Genomic DNA, 20,228 nt, shown 5'->3' on the forward strand with positions numbered 1-20,228 from the left:
ATTCTGTCAATAATGAGGAACTTATACTTTCTACATCCTACCGGTGACATTTCCTGGCACAATTTAAACAGGCATAGACGCCCACATCTCTCACACCTCTCTCTCTCACAAGTTTCTATGAACAATGTTTGAACCTTTACATGTAAGACTACCAAGATGTGTGAGGCAATTTAATGAATTGATGATAAGTAATATTAAAAAGATAAATTTATGGTTATTCAGATAATTAATTTTAACAAAAATGAAAAGGACTTTTTTAAGAAAATGTTTTCTTTATTCTTAAAATTATTGGTTTATTAAAGTGGCACCATACTATCCTACTGAAGCAAACACTTTGTAGACTGAAAGAGATTCAGTAGAGTAATAGATAAGACTACATTTATACTGGCAACTTTCCCTGCATCATAACACAGACTTTGACTGCTATGTCACAGAACACTGACCCTGACATTTCCAATGAAGAAGATCTATTTATCATACTTTACTTTTATGAATCTAAGCTGCACAGCAGGTTCCCAGAATAGGGTTCAATATGATCAGACAGATCACATTGTGCACTGTATTGTCTGGAGCTCAAGTTAGTTATCAATCGCACACTTCCTTCAGGTTTATTTAACAGTAAAATATCTGTTGTAATCCTTGTATTACAAAACATTGTTTATTGGGCGTTAGCTAATAACTGCCAATAACCAACTGTTTTTACCATTGTTAGTTAATGAATCATTTTTAATGCGTTTAAATTATGAAGATGTAACAATCTAGCTCATGTCTTTTAGAACATAGAACATCACAGCATTTTATTAACCTTTTTTCCATGGAATCACAGAACTTCTGTAGTGCAGAATGAGGCTATTAGGTCCATCATGTCTGCATCAGTTCTTTGAATGATCAACTCACCTGCTCAACATAGCCCTGTATATTCTTCCTTTTCAGATAGCACCATTTTCATTCCAGAGGGCATCAGGCGATTAATTGATTAGAAATAATGTGCAAGAATACAAAGAAAAAGCAGAAGATTGGCACTAAGTAATGACGCTCATCTGACGAGCCTGTGCAGACATGATGGGCTGAATGGCCTCCTTCTGTCTGTAATACTTCTCTGATTCTGTGATTTAAAGGCTTCAATTGAACTTGCCCCATCATACTCTCAGGTAGTACCGAGCCGGAAACTAGTCACTAAACAAAGATGTGCAAACTTGGCCGTGCTAAATCATCCATAGTATCCAGGGATATGTAAATTAGTTGTCTTAACCACAGGTCCTACAAGGTTACAGGGATAGGGTAGGGGGATGGTTCTGGGCAGGATGCTCTCGAAGGTTCGGTGTGGATTTGGTAGGCCGAATGGCCTGTTTCCGCACTGTGGGATTCTGTGAAACAATTTCACCTCATGTAAAGCTGTGCCCTCTCATTCTCAATGCTTACAAGAGTGGGAACAGTTTCTCCCTATGTAATCTAATGATGATGTACTCCTGAGAAAAAGACAGAATATTCAGGTGATTATAAATCACTACCATCAACAGGAATCAAACCAACAGCATTATTCAAGACAGTCAGCTTAGCTTGACTGTTAAAGCAAAATAATGCAACAGGTCCGGAGCACTTGTGGAGAGAGAAACGGAGTCAGGGGTCCAGTTAGCTCAGTTGGCTTGTTTACGTTGCAGAGTGATGCCAAATGTGAGCTCAATTCCCGCACCGGCTGACGTTACCATCAAGGATTCTCTTTCTTAGTCTGTCTGTTTGCCTGCGGCATACTGAACTTCAGGTTAAACCACCATTGTGTAATGAGAGAGCAGACCTATGGTGTGGTAAGACTATGGTGACTTTATATTTCACCTGGTGGGATACCCAAAGTATGCTGTTAATTTTGGGGTTATTGTGAAAGTAGCAAAAAAGGCAAGATTGTCCTTCGTGATATCATGGTACCTCAAAGTGGTTCAAAACTAACCAAATATTTTTGAAGTATAGACACAACTGTATTAAAATAAAATTTAAAATTTGCATCAGTTGATCCTTAGAGACTCCTCTGGCCCACATCTTAAATAATTACAAACAAAAACTGAGTTCACTATTACTACAGCAGACAATATTAAATGGCAAGATGATATAACCAGTAACAGGAGGGACGATCTTAACAAGTGCTAGTTGTTCATATAAAATATATGTGAAACTTTAAATTGTCTAACCTTATTGCTGATTTTTGATTCCCTCCCCCTTCAGGAGATAGTGCTCAATAGGTCTTGGCCCTTGCTAATGAGTAATCAATGATCAATCAAGCTCATTTTAAAGGATTATGAAGTCATAGAATTCTAGAATTTTACAGGACAGAAGGAAGTCATCCAACCCATCATATCTGTGCCAGCTCCTGAAAGAACTCCCAGCTAATCTCACTCTATCTCCATGTCCATAGCCCTTTAACTTCATCATAGAGTCATACATCATGGAAACAGACCGTCTGATCCAACCACTCCAAACTAAACTAGTTCCACCTGCCTGTTCCTAGCCCATATCCATCCAAACCTTTCCTATTCATGTACCTATCCAAGTATCTTTTAAATGTTGTAATTATGCCCACATCCACCATTTCCTCAGGATATTCACTCCCCATGCAAACCACCCTCTGTGTAAAAGGTTGCCCCTCATTTCATTATTAAATCTCTGTCCTCTCCCCATTAAAATGTGTCCCTAATCTCAAAATCTCCCATTGCAGGGAAAAACCTACCATTAACCCAATCTATACCCCTCAAATATATCTAGCTCCTTTTGAAACCTCCCATGGAATCCACTCCCACCTCTCTCCCACGCTGCGCATTCCAAATCCTAAAAACTGTCCGAGTAAAGAAGTTTCTCCTGTTTCTTCAGTCCCTGTTTTCAATATCATAAGGTTTACATATATTTCCACCACTAAAACCCATTCATCCTATTATTAGGGGTTTTTATTCGACAAATTCAAAATGAATTGATTGCCTTGATCTCTCCTGAGTCTGGATATTGACCAGATCTTGTTTCATTTGAACATGGACTACCTCAGCATCTGAGTCATCATGAATGGTGCTGAACATGGTGCAATTATCAGCAAACTTCCCTGCTGAAGGTTTGTAGTGGAGCTCCTCAGGGGTCAGTATTGTGATCTTGCTTTACCTGATATACACAAATGATCTGTATCTTGGTGTGCAGAGGACAAAGTTTGCAGATGACGTAAAACTGTGAGGACGATAGTGTGGAACTCCAATAGGGCAGTGACAAGTTGGTGGAGTAGGCAAATAGGTGGCAGATGAGGTTCAACACAGAGAAGTGTGAGGTAATGTTCTTTGGCAGGGAGGACATTGAAAGTCAATGCAAAGTAGTGGGTACAAGTCTCAAGGATTGCAGGTGAAGAGGGACCTGGGTTTATATATGCACACATCAGTGAAGGTAGCAGAACAGGTGGAGAGAGCAGTTAATAAAGTGGTTAATACAGTGTCATCAGCTTTATTAATAGGGGGATAGAGAACAAGAGCAAGGAGGTGATGTTCAAGTTATACAAGACTGTTGCCAGATCTCAGGTGGAGTATTGTGTACAGCTGTAGCAACCACGCATTGGATTGATGTGAATGCACAGGTAAGGGTGAGGAAGTGATTTACTAGAATGGTTCAAGGAATGAGAAATTTCCCTTATGTGGAGAGACTGAAGAAGTTTGGACTGTTGTCCTTGGAAAGAAGATGGTTCAAGAGAATCGAAAAAGATTTTCAAAATTATGATTGAGTTGGATAGAGAAGACAGGGAGAAGCTGTTCCCACTTGTAAAAGGAAACAAACAAGAAGGCATATTGTGAAATGAAAGTGGGATGAATGAGAAAAAGCTTTCTCACACAGAGAGTAGGTCAGGTATGGAATGTACTGCCTGGAAACGTGGTGGACGTGGATTCAACTTAAGCTTTCAAGACGACTTTGGACGGTTATTTGGATAGAAATAGTGTGCAATGGAGAAAGGAGATTGGCGCAAGGGTCTGAATTCCAGCAGAAAGCCTATCAAAAGCTGATTATCTGTCTCATTGCCAGAAGATCTCCTACTTTCAGACTTTGTGCAAAACTGGAAGATCTCCAAGCTTGGTCTCTGAAAATTCATGCTCTTTAATATCTTTTAGATAAATACAGGGTCCCATTTCTGGCTTTTCCTCATTCAATGCAATAATGTGGCAGAGCTTTGTGCTTTGTTTTAAGTGACTTCAGAAAGACAGAGTTAATGAAAAACCAATTCTCAGCAGCTGTAAAGGACTTAGAAGCAGGATTAGGCCTTTTGAGCCTTCTCTGCCTTATAAAGGATGCCTCTTACTCTTAAAACTGTACCCCCTAGTTCCAGCTTCCACAAAAGAAAATATGCTCCCAATATTGAATCTATCAAGTCCCCTCAAGATTTTGCGTATGCTAACAAGATCACCTTTAAGTCTTCTAAAATCCAATAGGTACAGGCCCAATCTGTCCTAATTTTCCTCATAGGCTAACTCGTGCATCCCAGAAATGAGACAGATGAACGTCCTTGAACTGCTTGCAATACAATTTTATCCACTCTCAAATAATGCATCTGTAAAGAAGTGGCAATGTCCCTTTGGCAGGCAGGCAAAGAGAGCACAAAGGTGACTAGTCTCATCCACATTTTCGATGAGAGCTGGGTGATCTTTCCTGTCAGTACAATTCTGTGCTCAGAACTAAGAGGTCAAAATCTGACTTACGATCAGCTGTCTCTCTTTAAACTGTTAATGTGTGTAAAATTGTAGCGTAGGAAAAGTAGACAAAAATCATTATCCCTAACAGCCAAACTCATCAAGAGACAAGTTTGCAAAGAACATTATTAATGCATCTACATTAGTATCTGTCACATGATGGACTTCTTTTGGCATAGACACAGTGCTGTGGCTGCTCAACTTCAGAAATCAACATACATGCTACATCATTGGTTCAATGGTATCACATCTACAGGATTTGCAGATTATTGGTTATTTCCAAGAAATACATTCTACGGTATATACTTTAATTCCTTCTAAACTGACCCTATCATTGTGTTCGAAGTACTTGTATCAATAGCAATGTGTTTAACGATTTCAATGTATTTTCAGAGACAAAAACAAACTGCAGATGCTGGTTTCTAAGGTAGAGAAGCAGGAGGCTGGGAGAACACAGCAAGCCAGTCAGCATCAGGAGGTGGAAAAGCCAATGTTTCAGGTGTAACCCTTCTTCAGTCCTGCTGGAATAATGATAATCAGGATTGCAAAGAGATAAGAGTGTTCAGAAAATTTCTGAATGGAGCATCTAGGTCATTTGTCAAATGGTGTATGTTACCAGAGTGCTCTACACAATCAGTAGGAGGAGCTGGATATAGAGTCAGAGAGATGCACGGAATGGAAACAGACCCTTCGGTCTAACCTGTCCATGCCGACCAGATATCCCAACCCAATCTAGTCCCACTTGCCAGCACCCAGCCCATATCCCTCCAAATCCTTTATATTCATATACCCATCCAAACTGCTGATTTAAATGTTGCAATTGTACTAGCCTCCACCACTTCCTATGGCAGCTCATTCCATACCCTACCACCTTCTGTGTGAAAGATTTGCCCCTTAGGTCTCTTTTATAACTTTCACCCTAAATCTATGCCTTCTAGTTCAGGAATCCCCAACCCCAGGGAAAAGACTTTGTCAATTATGTCCCTCACAATTTTATAAACCTCTATAAAGTCACCCCTCAGCGTCCGACGCTCCAGGGAAAACAGCTCCAGCCTGTTCAGCCTCTCCCTGTAGCTCAGATCCTCCAACTCTGGCAACATCTTTGTAAATCTTTTCTGAACCTTTTCAAGTTTCACAACATCTTTCCGATAGGAAGGAGACCAGAATTGCACGCAATATTCAAACAGTGGCCGAACCAATGTCCTGTACAGCCGTAACGTGACCTCCCAACTCCTGTAATCAATACTGTGGCCGGCACACTGGTTAGCACGGCTGCCTCACAGCGCCTGAGACCCAGGTTCAATTCCCGACTCAGGCGACTGACTGTGTGGAGTTTGCACGTTCTCCCAGTGTCTGCGTGGGTTTCCTCCGGGTGCTCTGGTTTCCTCCCACGGTCCAAAGATGTGCTGGTCAGGTGAATTGGCCATGCTAAATTGCCTGTAGTGTTAGGGGTATGGGTGGGTTGCGCTTCGGCGGGTCGGTGTGGACTTGTTGGGCCGAAGGGCCTGTTTCCACACTGTGAGTAATCTAATCTAATCTAATCTACTCTGACCAATAAAATAAAGCATACCAAACGCATTCTTCACTATCCTATCTACCTGCGAGTCCACTTTCAAGGAGCTATGAACCTGCACTCCAAGGTCTCTTTGTTCAGCAACACTCCCTAGGGCCTTACCATTAAGTGTATAAGTCCTGCTAAATTTTTTTTACCAAAATGCAGCACCTCGCATTTATATGAATTTAACTCCATCTGCCACTTCTCAGCCCATTGGCCCATCTGGTCCAGATCCTGTTGTAATCTGAGGTAACCCTCTTTGCTGTCCACTACACCTCCAATTTTGGTGTCATCTGCAAACTTACTAACTGTATCTCTTAAGCTCACATCAAAATCATTTATGTAAATGACAAAAAGTAGTGGACCGAGCACCAATCCTTGTGGCACTCCACTGGTCATAGGCCTCCAGTCTGAAAAACAACCCTCCACCACCACCCTCTGTCTTCTACCTTTGAGCCAGTTCTGTATCCAAATGGCTAGTTCTCCCTGCATTCTGTAAGATCTAACCTTGCTAACCAGTCTCCCGTGGGGAACCTTGTCGAACGCCTTATTGAAGTCCACATAGGTCACATCTACTGCTCTGCCCTCATCAATCCTCTTTGTTACTTCTTCACAAAACTCAATCAAGTTTGTGAGACATGATTTCCCTCGCACAAAGCCATGTTGACTATCCCTAATCAGTCCTTGCCTTTCCAAATACATGTATATCCTTTCCATCAGGATTCCCTCCAACAACTTGCCCACCACCAACAGCAGGCTCATATCTCAAAATTTCAAATGAATAGCATTCTAACAAAGGTGAGGTTGGGAAAGGGTGGTGGAGGGCAGCGGTAGCAAGCTAGTCACATCATATAGGTGCAAAGAGTACAGCACAGAAATAGGCCCTTTGGCCCTACAAGCCTGCAATGACACATGATGCCTTTCTAAACTAAAACTCTTTTGCATCTACATTGGTCAAAACCCTCTGTTTTACCTGCCTATTCATATATATGTCAAGATATCTCTTAAACACTGCTATTGTATCTGCCCCTATCACCTCCTCTGGCAGCACATTCCAGCTACTTACCATCATCTGTGTAAAAAAACCTGCCTTTCACATCTCCTTTAAACTTTCTTCCTTTAACCTTAAAGTTATGTCCCCTTGCAATTGGATTTTTCACCATGAGAAAAAAACTTCAACTATTCATGTCTCTCATAGTTTCGTAAATTTCTATCAGGTCATGCCTTCTGTCCAATTTCTCCTCGTGGCTAAAACCTTCCAAATTAGGCAACATCCTGTGAAATCCTTTTTGTATACTCTCCAAAGCCTCCACATCCTTCTCATCATATGGTGATTAAAATTGTACAAAATATTCCAAATGTGGCCTAACTAAAGTTCCATACAACTGCACCATCACTTGCCAGTTTTTATACTCTATGCCTCGACCCATGAAGGCAAGCATGCCTAATGCCTTCTTGAACACCTTATCCACTTGTGTTGCCATTTTCAGGGAACTGTAGACTCTCTGTATGTTGATGCCACAACAGTTCTGCTATTTACTGTACGTTTCCCTCATGCATTAGATCTTCCACATTGCATCATCTTACATGTAGTTGGATTAAACACCAGCTGCTTCAAAGACTCGGTCTGTCTTCAGTTTCCTCAATCTTATGGATACCTCCTTTTCTTTTGGCTAAGCTCTCAACTTCTCTTGTCATCAAGGTTCTCAAATCTTTTTACCTTTCATTTTCGTAGGAACATATTGGTTCCAAACACTAATCAACTGGCTTTTAAAAGATTCCAACATGCCACATGTGAATTTATACCCTCAAACAACTGCCCCCAATCTACATTCTGTAGTTTCTGCCTAACATTGTGATAGTTAGCCTTCCCCAGGTTAAATACTTTCACGTGGGTTCTACTCTTATCCTTACACAAAAATAAGTTAAAACTTGCAGAATTATGGTCACTGTTCCCGAAATGCTGCCCCAGTGAAACTTCAATTGCCTGGCCGGGCTCATTCTCCAATACCTGGTCTAGTACGGCCCCTTCCCTAGTTGGACTATTTACATAATCTTTCAAAAAACTGTCCTGGACACACCAAACAAATTCCTCCCCATCCAAGACCCTGGCACTAAGTGAGCCCTAGCGAATAAAGGGGAAGTTAAAATCACCACAACAATCCTGTTCTTTTTACACTTTTCCATAATCTGTTCCTCTAACAGCCGTTGGCTGCTGGAAGGCCTATAGTATAATCCTATCAAAGTGACTGCACCCTTCTTTTTCCCAAGCCCTACTCGTATAGCCTGGTTGGATGTAAATATAAAGCTACTAGCAAACCACTACAGAATAATTATCATGGGACAGAGATTATTGTGAACGATCCTTACCATTCCTTGGAAAATTGCTTTTCCCCAGTTATGATATCAGTAACATCAAAAAATGCATTATTCTACTGAATGCAATGTCAATGAAAAGTAAAGAGGAATACTGATAGCCATTATAGTTGAAATGAAGCACAAAGTATGCACTTAAAACATTTGAACACTGACAGATTAATAAGGAAACCAATATGCAAGTTCATTGACATTCTATCATTGAGCTATGAATTTATGGATTATCCAGGACATTGCATTAAGATTGAATCTACATGGATCAAGTTAAAGACTAGGACAAAAATTGTCCATTCATCAGGTATCTGATAAACCCTCAACCATCAAAGTGTTTTACATTTATTAATAGGATCAAGCCGTATTTCTCTGGAATAAAGAAACTGAGATGAGTTTTTCATTTTCATTTCTGTTACCTTCTGCAAGTGAATCTATATTTGAATTAGACTTTGCAAGGTTGATAAGGAGCAACTCCCCAGGAAGAAAGGGAGGACAGAGAAAAGATAGCAAGAAAATGAAAGGAAATGTAGGTATCTTCCACAGGCATATCATTTTTAAGACAAGGTCTACAGAAACAGATCTTGTAGACATCATCTTGAGGTAGTTAGCTTAAGGTTAGAACATTAAGAAGAAATAAAAGCCATTGGTCCCAAAGGAACTTGTTCTTTATCCAAATTCCACTTAATTTCTTCCCTTACTCAACAACTTGCATTTCTCTAGCATGTTTATGTAGCAAAGCACTCCAAGTTGTTCCACTGGTTCGGTCTAATCTTCCTCTTTCTCAGGCCTTTTCGTCTCAAGGCAAAACCAGATCGATATTTATAACAATCAACAGTAGTTGCACAGCTATTACTAGGCTAGCTTTTATTTCAGATTTTTAATGACCACTCAAATTTGAACATCTACCAAGATGGAATTCAAGGTCATGTCTCAGAACATTAGCCAGGGGTTCTGGATTTACTGACATCACCACTACACCACTGCTGTCCCCCTTTGTTGTTGTTAGATGGAGTCAAAGGTCATCCAGAACAGCCAAAGAAGGCACATTTCTTTCCCTAAAGGAAGTTTGTGAACCAGATGGGATTTTACTATAATTGATGATGGGGTCATGGTCACCATTACTATGAATAGTTTCAATTCCAGATCTTATATTAGAGTCATAGAGATATACAGCACAAAAAACAGACCCTTTAGTCCAACCTGTCAATGCTGAACAGATATTTGAAATTAATCTAGTCCCATTTGCCAGTGTTGGTCCCATATCCCTCTAAACCCTTAAACCCTTCCTATTCATACCCATCCTGATGATTTTTAAATGTTTTGATTCATTCAGCCTCCTCCACATCCTCTGGCAGCTTATTCCATATACACACCAACCTCTGCATGAAAAGGTTGCTCCTCGGGTCCCTTTTAATTCTTTCCCTCTAGTTTTGGATTCCCCCACAATGGGGAAAAGACCTTGCCTATTGACCCTATCCATGCCCCTCACAACTTTATAAACCTCTTTCAGGACCCCTCTCAGCCTCTAATGCTCCATGGAAAATAGCCCAGTCTATTCAGCCTCTCCCCATAGCTCAAACCCTCCAACTCTGACAACATCCTTTGTAAATCTTTTCTGAACTTTTCACGTTCATCCTTCCTATAGGAGGAAGATCAGAACTTCACGTAATACCTCAAAAGTTGCCTAATCAACGTCCTGTACAACTGCAACATGACCTCCCAACTCCTATACTCAATACTCTGACCAATAAAGGCAAGCATACTAAACGCCTATCTACCTGAGACTCTGCTTTCAAGGAATTATGAATCTGCACTCCAAGGTCTCTTTGTTCAGCAACACTCCCAGGACCACACCATTAAGTGTATAATCCTGCCCTGATTTGCCTTTCCAAAATGCAGCACTTCACATTTATCTAAGTTAGACTCCATTTGCAACTCCGCAAGATCCCTTTGCATTCAGAGGTAACCTTCTTCGCTGTCCACTACATCTCCAATTTTGGTGTCATATGCAAACTTACGAACCATATGTGCTATGTTCACAGCCAAATAATTTATAGATATGATGAAAAGCAGTGGACCCAGCACTGATCCTTGTGGTGCACCACTAGTCACAGGCCTCCAGTCTAAAAAGCAACCCTCCACTACCACCCTCTGTCTTCTACCTTCGAGCCAGTTTTGTATCCAAATGGATAGGTCACCCTCTATCCCATGTGATCCAACCTTGCTAAGGAGTTTACCATAAGGAACCTTGTCGAATGTCTTTCTGAAGTCCATATAGATCACGTCTATCACTCTGCCCTCATCATCCTCCTTGTTATTTCTTGAAAAAACTCAATCAAGTTTGTGAGACACGATTTCCCATGCACAAAGCCATGATAACTATCCCTAATTAGTCCTTGCCTTTCCAAATACATGTAAATCATGTCCCTCAGTATTCCCTCCAACAACTTGCCTACCACTGACGTCAGGCTCGCTGGTCTATAGTTCCCTGGCTTTTCCTTACCATCTTTATAAAATAGTGGCACAATGTTAGCCAACCTCCAATCTTCTAGCACCTCACCTGTGGCTATCGATGTTATAAATATCTCAGCAAGGAGCCCAGCAATTTCTTACCTCATTTCCCACAGAGTTCTAGGGTACACCTGATCAGGTCTTGGGGATTTATCTAACTTTATGCGTTTTAAGATGACTACCACCTCCTCCTCTGTAATATACATTTTTTTTAACATGTCATTATTTATTCTCCCACATTCTCTATCTTCCATATCCTTCTGCACACTGATGCAAAATATTCGTTCAGGATCTCCCCCATCTCCTGCAGTTCTACACATAAGCGGCCGTGCTGATCTGAAGGGGTTCTAGTCTCTTCCTAGTTATCCTTGTGTCCTTAATGTATTTGTAGAATTCCTTTGGATTCTCCTTAACGCTACTTGCTAAAGTTAACCCTATTTGCCAAAGAATTGCTTTAAGATAATTACTTTTAACTGTGTTTTGGCAACTGTACTTGCTAATAGTATTTACTAGACCTGCTCCCAGGGTTTTTTAATTCATTCATGACACAAAGGTGTCACTGGCTAGGCAGCATTTATTGCCCATTCCTAATTGCTCAAAGAGCAGTTGAGAGTCAACCACATTACTGGAGTCAATGTAGACCAGACCAGGTAAGGATGGCAGTTTCATTCCCTTAAGGGCATTAGACAACCAGATAGGCTTTTTCACGATTCAACAGTGGATTCATGACCATCATTAGGTTCTTAATTTCAGGGTTTTTAAAAAAATATGGAATTCAAATTCCACAATCTCCTGTGGTGGCATTCAAACCCAGGTCCCCAGAACATTATCTGGGTATCTGGAGTCCACTGATAATACCACTCGGCCATCGTCTTCCCATTTGTTAATACAAATTAAACAACAGCGGTCCAATAAAGTATCCCAAGACTTTGTTCATATGCTATTTTCAGCCTGAAAATTTCCATTTACTGTCACCCTCTAACTTAAAAGCAAGAATTAATATTCTAACCAGCTGCAAACCTCACTTGCTATTCCAAGATTCTTATTCCTTAGCCATTAATCACCATAGTGAAAGCTTGGCAAAAGCTCTTTGAAATATATAGCAATTACATTTCTCTCATCATTGTACTTGATAGGTCAGCATGGGCCTTCAATACTGAGTAATATATATTTCAGAAAGCTTTGCCAAGGCTTTACACTGGTGATTAATGGCTAAAGATCAAGAGCTTTAGAACAGCAAGTGAAATTAACTTGAATATTGGCTCAAAAACAAGAAACTGAGAAACTCTCAGATTAGAAAGAGCTTTTCAGCAGACTATCTCAAGAGCAAATCTTGGGAATCTTGACATGTCTCAGTGGGTTGCAATCTTGTCTCCAAGTCAGCGGGTTCCAGTCCAGATCCAGATACTTGAGCAAAATATCAAGACTGACACACCAGGACAGCACTGAGCAGTGCTTGTTTTTTGATGAGACCTTAAAGTAAGATCCCATCGGCTATTTAACTACTGTACAAGGTTCCATACACCAATTTGATGAAGAGTACTGGAGTTAGTCTTGGTGTCCTGGACAATATTTATCCTTCAAATTTATTCTCATATTGTTATTTGCTGGAGTTAGCTATGGGAAAATTAGCTGACTCATTCCTACATTGTAATAGTGACTTCACTTCAAAAGCACTTTAGGATGTCTAGTGGTCATGAAAAGTGCTATATAAATGCAAATGGAAATAGGAGCGGAAGGAGTGCTTTTATCATGATCATGATGATTTGATAATCGTTAATTCCATGTTCCTGCCTTATCCCCATAATCCTTGATTCACATACTGATGTGAAATCTGTCTCAGCCTACAAAAAACATCAAGACTCAAACTCTACTGCCTGAGTGGCAAAGAATTCCACGATTAGATTAGATTAGATTAGATTACTTACAGTGTGGAAACAGGCCCTTCGGCCCAACAAGTCCACACCGACCCGCCGAAGCACAACCCACCCATACCCCTACATTTACCCCTTACCTAACACTATGGGCAATTTAGCATGGCCAATTCACCTGACCCGCACATCTTTGGACTGTGGGAGGAAACCGGAGCACCCGGAGGAAACCCACGCAGACACGGGGAGAACGTGCAAACTCCACACAGTCAGTCGCCTGAGTCGGGAATTGAACCCGGGTCTCAGGCGCTGTGAGGCAGCAATGCTAACCACTGTGCCACCGTGCCGCCCACTGTAATATGAAAGCACTTGCCCATGTGCCGAGTTCACTATCCTCAGAGAAGAAATTCCCCAAAACTTTATTAAATGTGCAACCCCTTACTCTGAAACCACGCTCTCCGGTCCTTATATATCCCATACAGGGAAACAACCTCTTTGCATCTACCAGGTCAAGGCACCTAAGAATCTTCTATATTTCAATAAGATCATCTCTCATTCTTTAAACTCCAATGATTAGAGCCTCAACCTACTTTGCCATGTAAGAAAATCCCTATGAACCTGATATCTAGTGAACTTTCTCTGGACTGTCTCCAACGTCAGCATATTTTTCCTTAGATAAGAGGACTAAAACCATCATCAATATTTCAGGTGTGTTCTGATTAACACCGTTTCATACTTCATCCCTTTTGAAATAAAGGCCAACAATCAATTTGCCTTTCCAATTATCCACTGAATTTGTATGCTTGCTTTGTGTGATTGATGCATAAGGACTCTCAAATCCAAAATAAAAACCGAAACAAAGACAGAAACTGCACAAAACGTTCAGCAGGTCTGGCACATTAGTGAAGAGAAATCAGAGCTAATGTTTCGGGTTGTGACTCTTCCTCAGAACCCTCAAATCCAACTGGACTGCAGCTTTCTGCAGTCTTTCTTCTTTTAAATAATATCCAAATCTTTATTCTAGGATCTGAGGAGGGTATAGTAAATATTACTAAAATGTCCCAAAGCAATTTTCAGCAAATGAAGTGCGTTTCAAGTGAAACCACTGTTCCTAAGATAGTTAACGCAGCAACCAATTTGCACAGAGCAAGATTACACAACAGCATTGGGACAATGAGGTCATGAAAGGTGCAATGTAAATGCAAGTCTTTTTTTCTTTCATATTACAGTATAACTTGTTATCATGGTAACTAAATCCCAGTGCAACATCATTAATGCACAAGTTAGAAAGCTGTAAAGAGCATGACATTTTATTTGACTTTATTTTTGATTACAGACAGAAATAGAAAATTAGAAAAGTTAAAACCAAGGACTGTGGAAGGAATTGCTGCACTTGTCAAAACAAATTACTGAACCTCATTTGTGTGATATTTATACTGTTGCCTTGTTCAAGCAGTGGCAGGAAACGGTTTGTAGGTGAGCTAGGATGTGCACATAAACTGAGATTAAATCAGTAACAGGTTGCTGAGTGGTTTAGGAATTTTGACTAGTCATTGGATGCCAAAGGACATCAGCCTGATGACAACTCTGATGTTTTTCTTGGGTAGCTGAATAATTTCTGGGTGTGAACAATACAGGCCAAAGACTTTGGACTGCTGAAAAAGGCAGATGGTGTGACTCTCCCTTTCTCTTCAGTGAAGTACCTTAAGCCCAAATAAAGCTATTTCATTTTCATTCACTAGCTCCTGTCAGCCGGTGTCAGAGACATTATCATTTATGAACCAATCGCTCTGTGCCTCTTGCAAGAAGTGAAAGAACAGAAGGATTTGGAAAACCGAAGGGATCCCCGCATGGAATTCTGAGAACTGGCCTGCCCGAAACGTCGATTTTCCTGCTCCTCAGATGATGCCTGACCTGCTGTGCTCTTCCAGTACCACTCTAATCTAGACTCGTTGAACAGTTCTCCGGTTTTCTGTGCTCCATTCACTGATCCAAGGACTTGAAAATATTGAGGCCAACGGAGGTGGATCTCTAGCTCACCACTGCAAAAGATGGAGAGCTTCTTGGCAAAATGGAAAGTCAAAGGCAGAGTAACAATAACAACAAATACAATAATAAATGAAAAAACATGGCCACCATTCACTGTGAACAGACTCATACATTGTCACATCTGACTTTCAGGAAGCTATACGAATAAGGAAAGTCTGCCAAAGTTATCAAGGTAAGACTGTCATTTTAGTTGTACTACACTCTACTTGCAGTTTGTTGCTAGAAGCAAATGCCTCTATATCATACCAAATCAGTGCATTGCATAACTCCATCATATTAATTTGTGCTAATTACTGTGCAAAAGTATTTTTTTAAACTGAAGGCCATAGATGAAGTCACAACTCAGTGATAATCTTTCAGCTTGGTGCTTCTTTACTTTTAATCACATCTTTGTTGTTTACTTTTTGTTTTACGAAAGTACTTTTTCACATCCAACACATCAATTCCCACCACAACTGCTAGAGGAGATTGATTATTACACCAGAAATCTTTCCCTCAAATGAGAACAAATTGTTTGTGTCTTTTCACAGTTCAGTGATCCATAAGTTTAAGCAATCCCCATTTTGTTTCCCTTAAATCACTTTCACGGCTTTGATCTTTTGATGAGAACAGTCACAGAATTGTGCATGTTCAAACCAAGGCTTCACATAGAATCTGAAACTATTGTGTAAACTTAAGTTCTTGGACTTGGCACGCAGATGGTGTAAAGTGGGCACCAGAGAAAACTCTCTCTTTTCCTGGGTAACGGGATAGAATGACTGTAAATGGTGCAAACAATGACAAGTAGTAATGAAAATGAACATATTAGCAAGTATGAAGAGGATGCAGATGACAGGGGTGATCTGGTTGTGATTTTTCTCTTCAACATTGGGGAGTTTATCTTGCATAAGTGAAGAACAACTGATCATCATTCAAATCCCCCACCAATGTATATCTCTGTACCTCCCTACATTTACAGTTGAACATTTCAAGGTGATTCACAGGACATTCGTCATATATAAGATGACAGCAGTGTAGCAGTGTTTGGGCCCAGGCCCCGAGCCCAGTGCTCATCCATTCCGTTTGCCTTTCTTTCTTCTCTCTCTATTTTTCAACTTTTGCTCTTCTTTACTTGCTTTCCTTTTACAGCGGCATCAGTCCCCTTCCCGAAGCCTTGGCAGTGGCAGTATCGATCCCCTTCCCAGAGTGTCAGCAGTGGCAGTATCGATCCCCTTCCCAGACCGTCAGCAGTTGACCGTCTCCCAGGGTGTCGGTAGAAGCGGGCTCCTTTGCTGAAATGACAGTCCCTGGAGGCAGCAGCAGCAGCAGCCATATCAGCCAAAATGTGACACCAGCTGCTTTGAAGTGGTGGACCCTGTGTCAGGTTTGAGCCCAATGTGAACTCATGGCAGTAGAGGCAAAATGGCACCAAAGATTGGCAAAACAGCTCCTGGATAGGCTGGGCCTGTGTGCCTGATGGCGGAGGTAGTGGCACTGCCATTCAAGCTGTGGCAGCATGTGAAGACCCAGAGGACCTGAGTGTTAGCAGACTGAGTGATGGACTTTGATTTACTGACAGTGAGGACTCACAGCGGACGCGGGTGAGTGTTCTGGACATTTCCTTTTCTTCTGGCTATTTCTTTTCTTCCTGCTTCTGTCTTTAAGCCTGCCTTTTTTTATACTAAGATAGCACCAGAGAAGAGCACCTTTGTACACTTTTCACAGTACTTCTGTAATCCTGTATTGAGTACACATGACAATAAAATCTAACCTAACCTAACAAAACTAAAGAAAGAGACTGGGATTTTATCAAGTTGACATGTGTCTCCTCCAGTGGTTGGTGAACAGTAGGGTAGGCCGAGTGGAATCAAGTGCCATTCAAGCAATTAACTGGCTTTTGTTGGCCCTTCCCTGAGAACAAAAGCTACTGACCAATTAACTCATCACTGCTGCCAGCTGCCAATGTCAGCAAAGCACTCACCCGAAGATCAGGGTTATAAAGGGATCCCAAGTCACAGGTTGAGTGCAAGTGGTCGTGGGAATCAGATCGTTGAGAGGAGCAGTCAAAGCTCCAAAGGGGGATTTCAGCCGTCATTCCTTGTTCCATCTGGCATACAGTGCCGGACAGTGAAGGTCACAACTGGTTTTGCTGGGTGGCCTTCCAAGGTGCAGGAGACAAGTGTCTCCTTCATTTAAGCCCTGAGACACCAGTAAAATAAGGTGGGTATCAACCGACTCAATAATGAGATTAATTAAAATCTTGATGCAAGCAACGAGGAATTCTGCAGGACACTGCCTTCTAACTTGATATGAGACAGAGGTGCATGGGCCTGGTTAACATGATCCCTGAAGTAATGGACGACATAGATTCCTGTCCAGTCAAAAAAGTAGATTTAAACAGTCATAAAGGAGAAAACATGGAGAAGTTTAAATAGGGAATTTAGAGTGTAGGCCTAGAAGGCTAAAAGTAAAGCTGCCTGCAATGGGGCAAGGAGAATAGGGATAAGTAAGATGGTGAAGTTGGAAGAATATAATCGGATGAATCTTCCCTTTCTTTGCGAAATTTAAGTCACATCAGGTTCAGAGAAGTGATTATTGCAATGAGGATGAGCGAGTTATCTTGCTGGATAAGACGATTACACCAAAATACATAGGACCAGAAATTAGGCCATTCAACCCATCAAATCTGCTCTGCCATTCACTCATGGCTGGTAGGTTTATCAACTCCATTCTCCTGTCTTCTCCCAGTAAACCTTGATCCCTGAGATACTCAAGTATCTATCTATCTCAGTCTTAAATATACTCAATGACTTGGCCTCCACAGCCTTCTGTGGAAATGAATTCCATAGATTCACCACTCTGTGGCTAAAGAGGTTTCTCCTTATTTCCATTCTAAAAAGACTCTCCTTTACTCAAAGGCTTGTGTCTGGGTCCAAGTCTCTCCTACCAATGGAAATAGCTTCCTAACATCCACTCTGTCCAGGCCATTCAGTATTCTGTATGTTTCAATTAGATCCCCCCTCATCCTTCTAAACTCCATCGAGTATAAACACAGAGTCCTCAAACGCTCATCATATGTTAAGCTTTTCATTCCTGGAATCATTCTCGTGAACCTCCTCTGAACCCCCTCCAGGGCAAGTACATCCTTCCTGAGATATGGGGCCCAAGACTGCACACAATATTCCAAATGGGGTCTGACCAGAGCCTTATAGAGCCTCAGCCATACATCCCCTGCTTTTATATTCGAGTCCTCTCAAAATAAATGCTATCATTGCATTTGTGTTCCTAAATACTGATTCAACCTGCAAGTTTACCTTGACAGATTCCTGGATTAGAACTCACATGTCGCTTTGCACTTCAGACTTCTGAATTTTCTCCCCATTTGGAAAACAGTCCATGCCTCAATTCTTACTACCAAAGTGCATGACCTCACATTTCCCACGTTGTACTCCATCTGCCACTTCTTTGCCCACTCTCCTAACCTGGACCTTAACAATCTCACCAGATTAATCCTGTTTGAGCCCTCAAGTAAAGTATCACACCTGACTTTCATCCCATCTTACCACATGCCAGTCCCAGAATGACTGATCACTCACCAGATATCCAGGATATGACCAGGATCTCCAGTGCAGCTGACATCTTTGAAAGAGCATTATGCACCTAGAAAAGCACTATCGCTCCGGAGCTGTCCTGCACAGTTTCAGACAGGGAATCTAGAATGTATTAACTATTACCTGCAGCATTTTCCTCATTCGCTTTCACCCACTCCAACCCATGACATCACCACATGCCCTCTGTTCTGCCGACCTACTTACTCCGGCCACCTCTCAATCTGCATCAAAAGTAAAATGTCCACTTTCATCTTCAGTAATACCTGCTTCTCTCCCATTCCAAGAGGAAACAGCCCGCAATAGGGCAGAAAAAGTCTGTGTGACATTTGGCTCCTTGACCTTTATGATCCTGACCGTGACTGCCCCAAACAGGCCCTGGACTGGGATTGGAAGCTGTCCTTGACTTACTGTGCCAGGATCCTCTGAGAGAAGGCTGTCCCTCTTGATGTGTCTGATGCCTCCTGTCCACCATGACAACCTTTCAGGCTTTGTACTAAATGGCACAGAGAGACAGTAGTGAAATGAGCCTGGCATCTCTGGCTGACAGGGGAAAGTGTAAAAAGTCAAGGCAAGGCAGGGAAGCTGTGAGCATTCAGATGGACTCAGAGTGAGTTGTACTATGAGAGTGAGCAAAGAACCTGAAGGCCGTCTTTCGTCACTTCACGTAACCCCGCCCCCACGCTTATTTCCGTCACGACGCATGCCCCCGCCCCCACGCTTGACTCCGCCCCCACATCGAGCAACGTCGCCACGTCTAACTCCGCCCCTACTTCGATCTCTGTCCCCGCCCCTAACCCCGCCCCCAGCCCCAGCTCCAGTCCCACACCAGGTCCTAGCTCCCAGCCCTGCCGGATCTTCACCGTCCCTCCAGACCTCCCCCTCTCTGAGGATGAAAGATCAGTCCTCAGCAGGGGCCTCACCTTCATTCCCCTACGCCCTCGGATTAATGAGTTCAACACGCGGCGAGATATTGAACAATTCCTCCGCCGCCTTCGCCTCCGTGCCTACTTTCACAACCAAGACTCCCGCCCACCCTCTAATGACCCCTTCTCCCGCCTCCAACACACCCCATCCACCTGGACACCCCGTGCTGGCCTCCTACCCGCCCTCGACCTCTTTATAGCCAACTGCCGCCGTGACATTAACCGACTCAACCTGTCCACCCCTCTCACCCACTCCAACCTCTCACCCTCAGAACGTGCAGCCCTCCACTCCCTCCGCTCCAATCCCAACCTCACCATCAAACCCGCAGACAAGGGAGGCGTGGTGGTAGTTTGGCGCACTGACCTGTACACCGCTGAAGCCAAACGCCAGCTCGCGGATGCCTCCTCTTATCGCCCCCTTGACCACGACCCCACCTCCCACCACCAAACCATCATCTCCCAGACCATCCAGGACCTCATCACCTCAGGGGATCTCCCATCCACCGCCTCCAACCTCACAGTCCCACAACCCCGCACCGCCCGTTTCTACCTCCTGCCCAAAATCCACAAACCTGCTGCCCCGGCCGACCCATTGTCTCAGCCTGCTCCTGCCCCACCGAACTCATCTCCCAATACCTCGACACGGTCCTGTCCCCTTT

The 20,228-nt window shown here is 42.4% G+C and overlaps 1 protein-coding gene across 4 annotated transcripts in view; it reads right to left on the reverse strand.

Annotated features, from left to right (window-relative positions):
• Positions 1-20,228, reverse strand: part of LOC132818418 (centrosomal protein of 128 kDa) — a 410,636-nt gene that overhangs the window by 103,517 nt on the left and 286,891 nt on the right. Inside the window, exon 18 of one of the 4 annotated variants that reach the window (XM_060829434.1) lies at positions 14,475-15,049. The exons of the other annotated variants lie outside the window; for them this stretch is intronic. Within the exon in view, the coding sequence (XP_060685417.1) occupies positions 15,039-15,049 (11 nt within the window). The 3' untranslated portion in view covers positions 14,475-15,038. Of the gene's footprint in view, positions 1-14,474; positions 15,050-20,228 lie in introns of those variants that run through there. 4 annotated transcript variants of the gene reach the window in all.

This window comes from Hemiscyllium ocellatum, chromosome 8, assembly GCF_020745735.1.
Source record: "Hemiscyllium ocellatum isolate sHemOce1 chromosome 8, sHemOce1.pat.X.cur, whole genome shotgun sequence".
NCBI classification, from domain to species: domain Eukaryota; kingdom Metazoa; phylum Chordata; class Chondrichthyes; order Orectolobiformes; family Hemiscylliidae; genus Hemiscyllium; species Hemiscyllium ocellatum.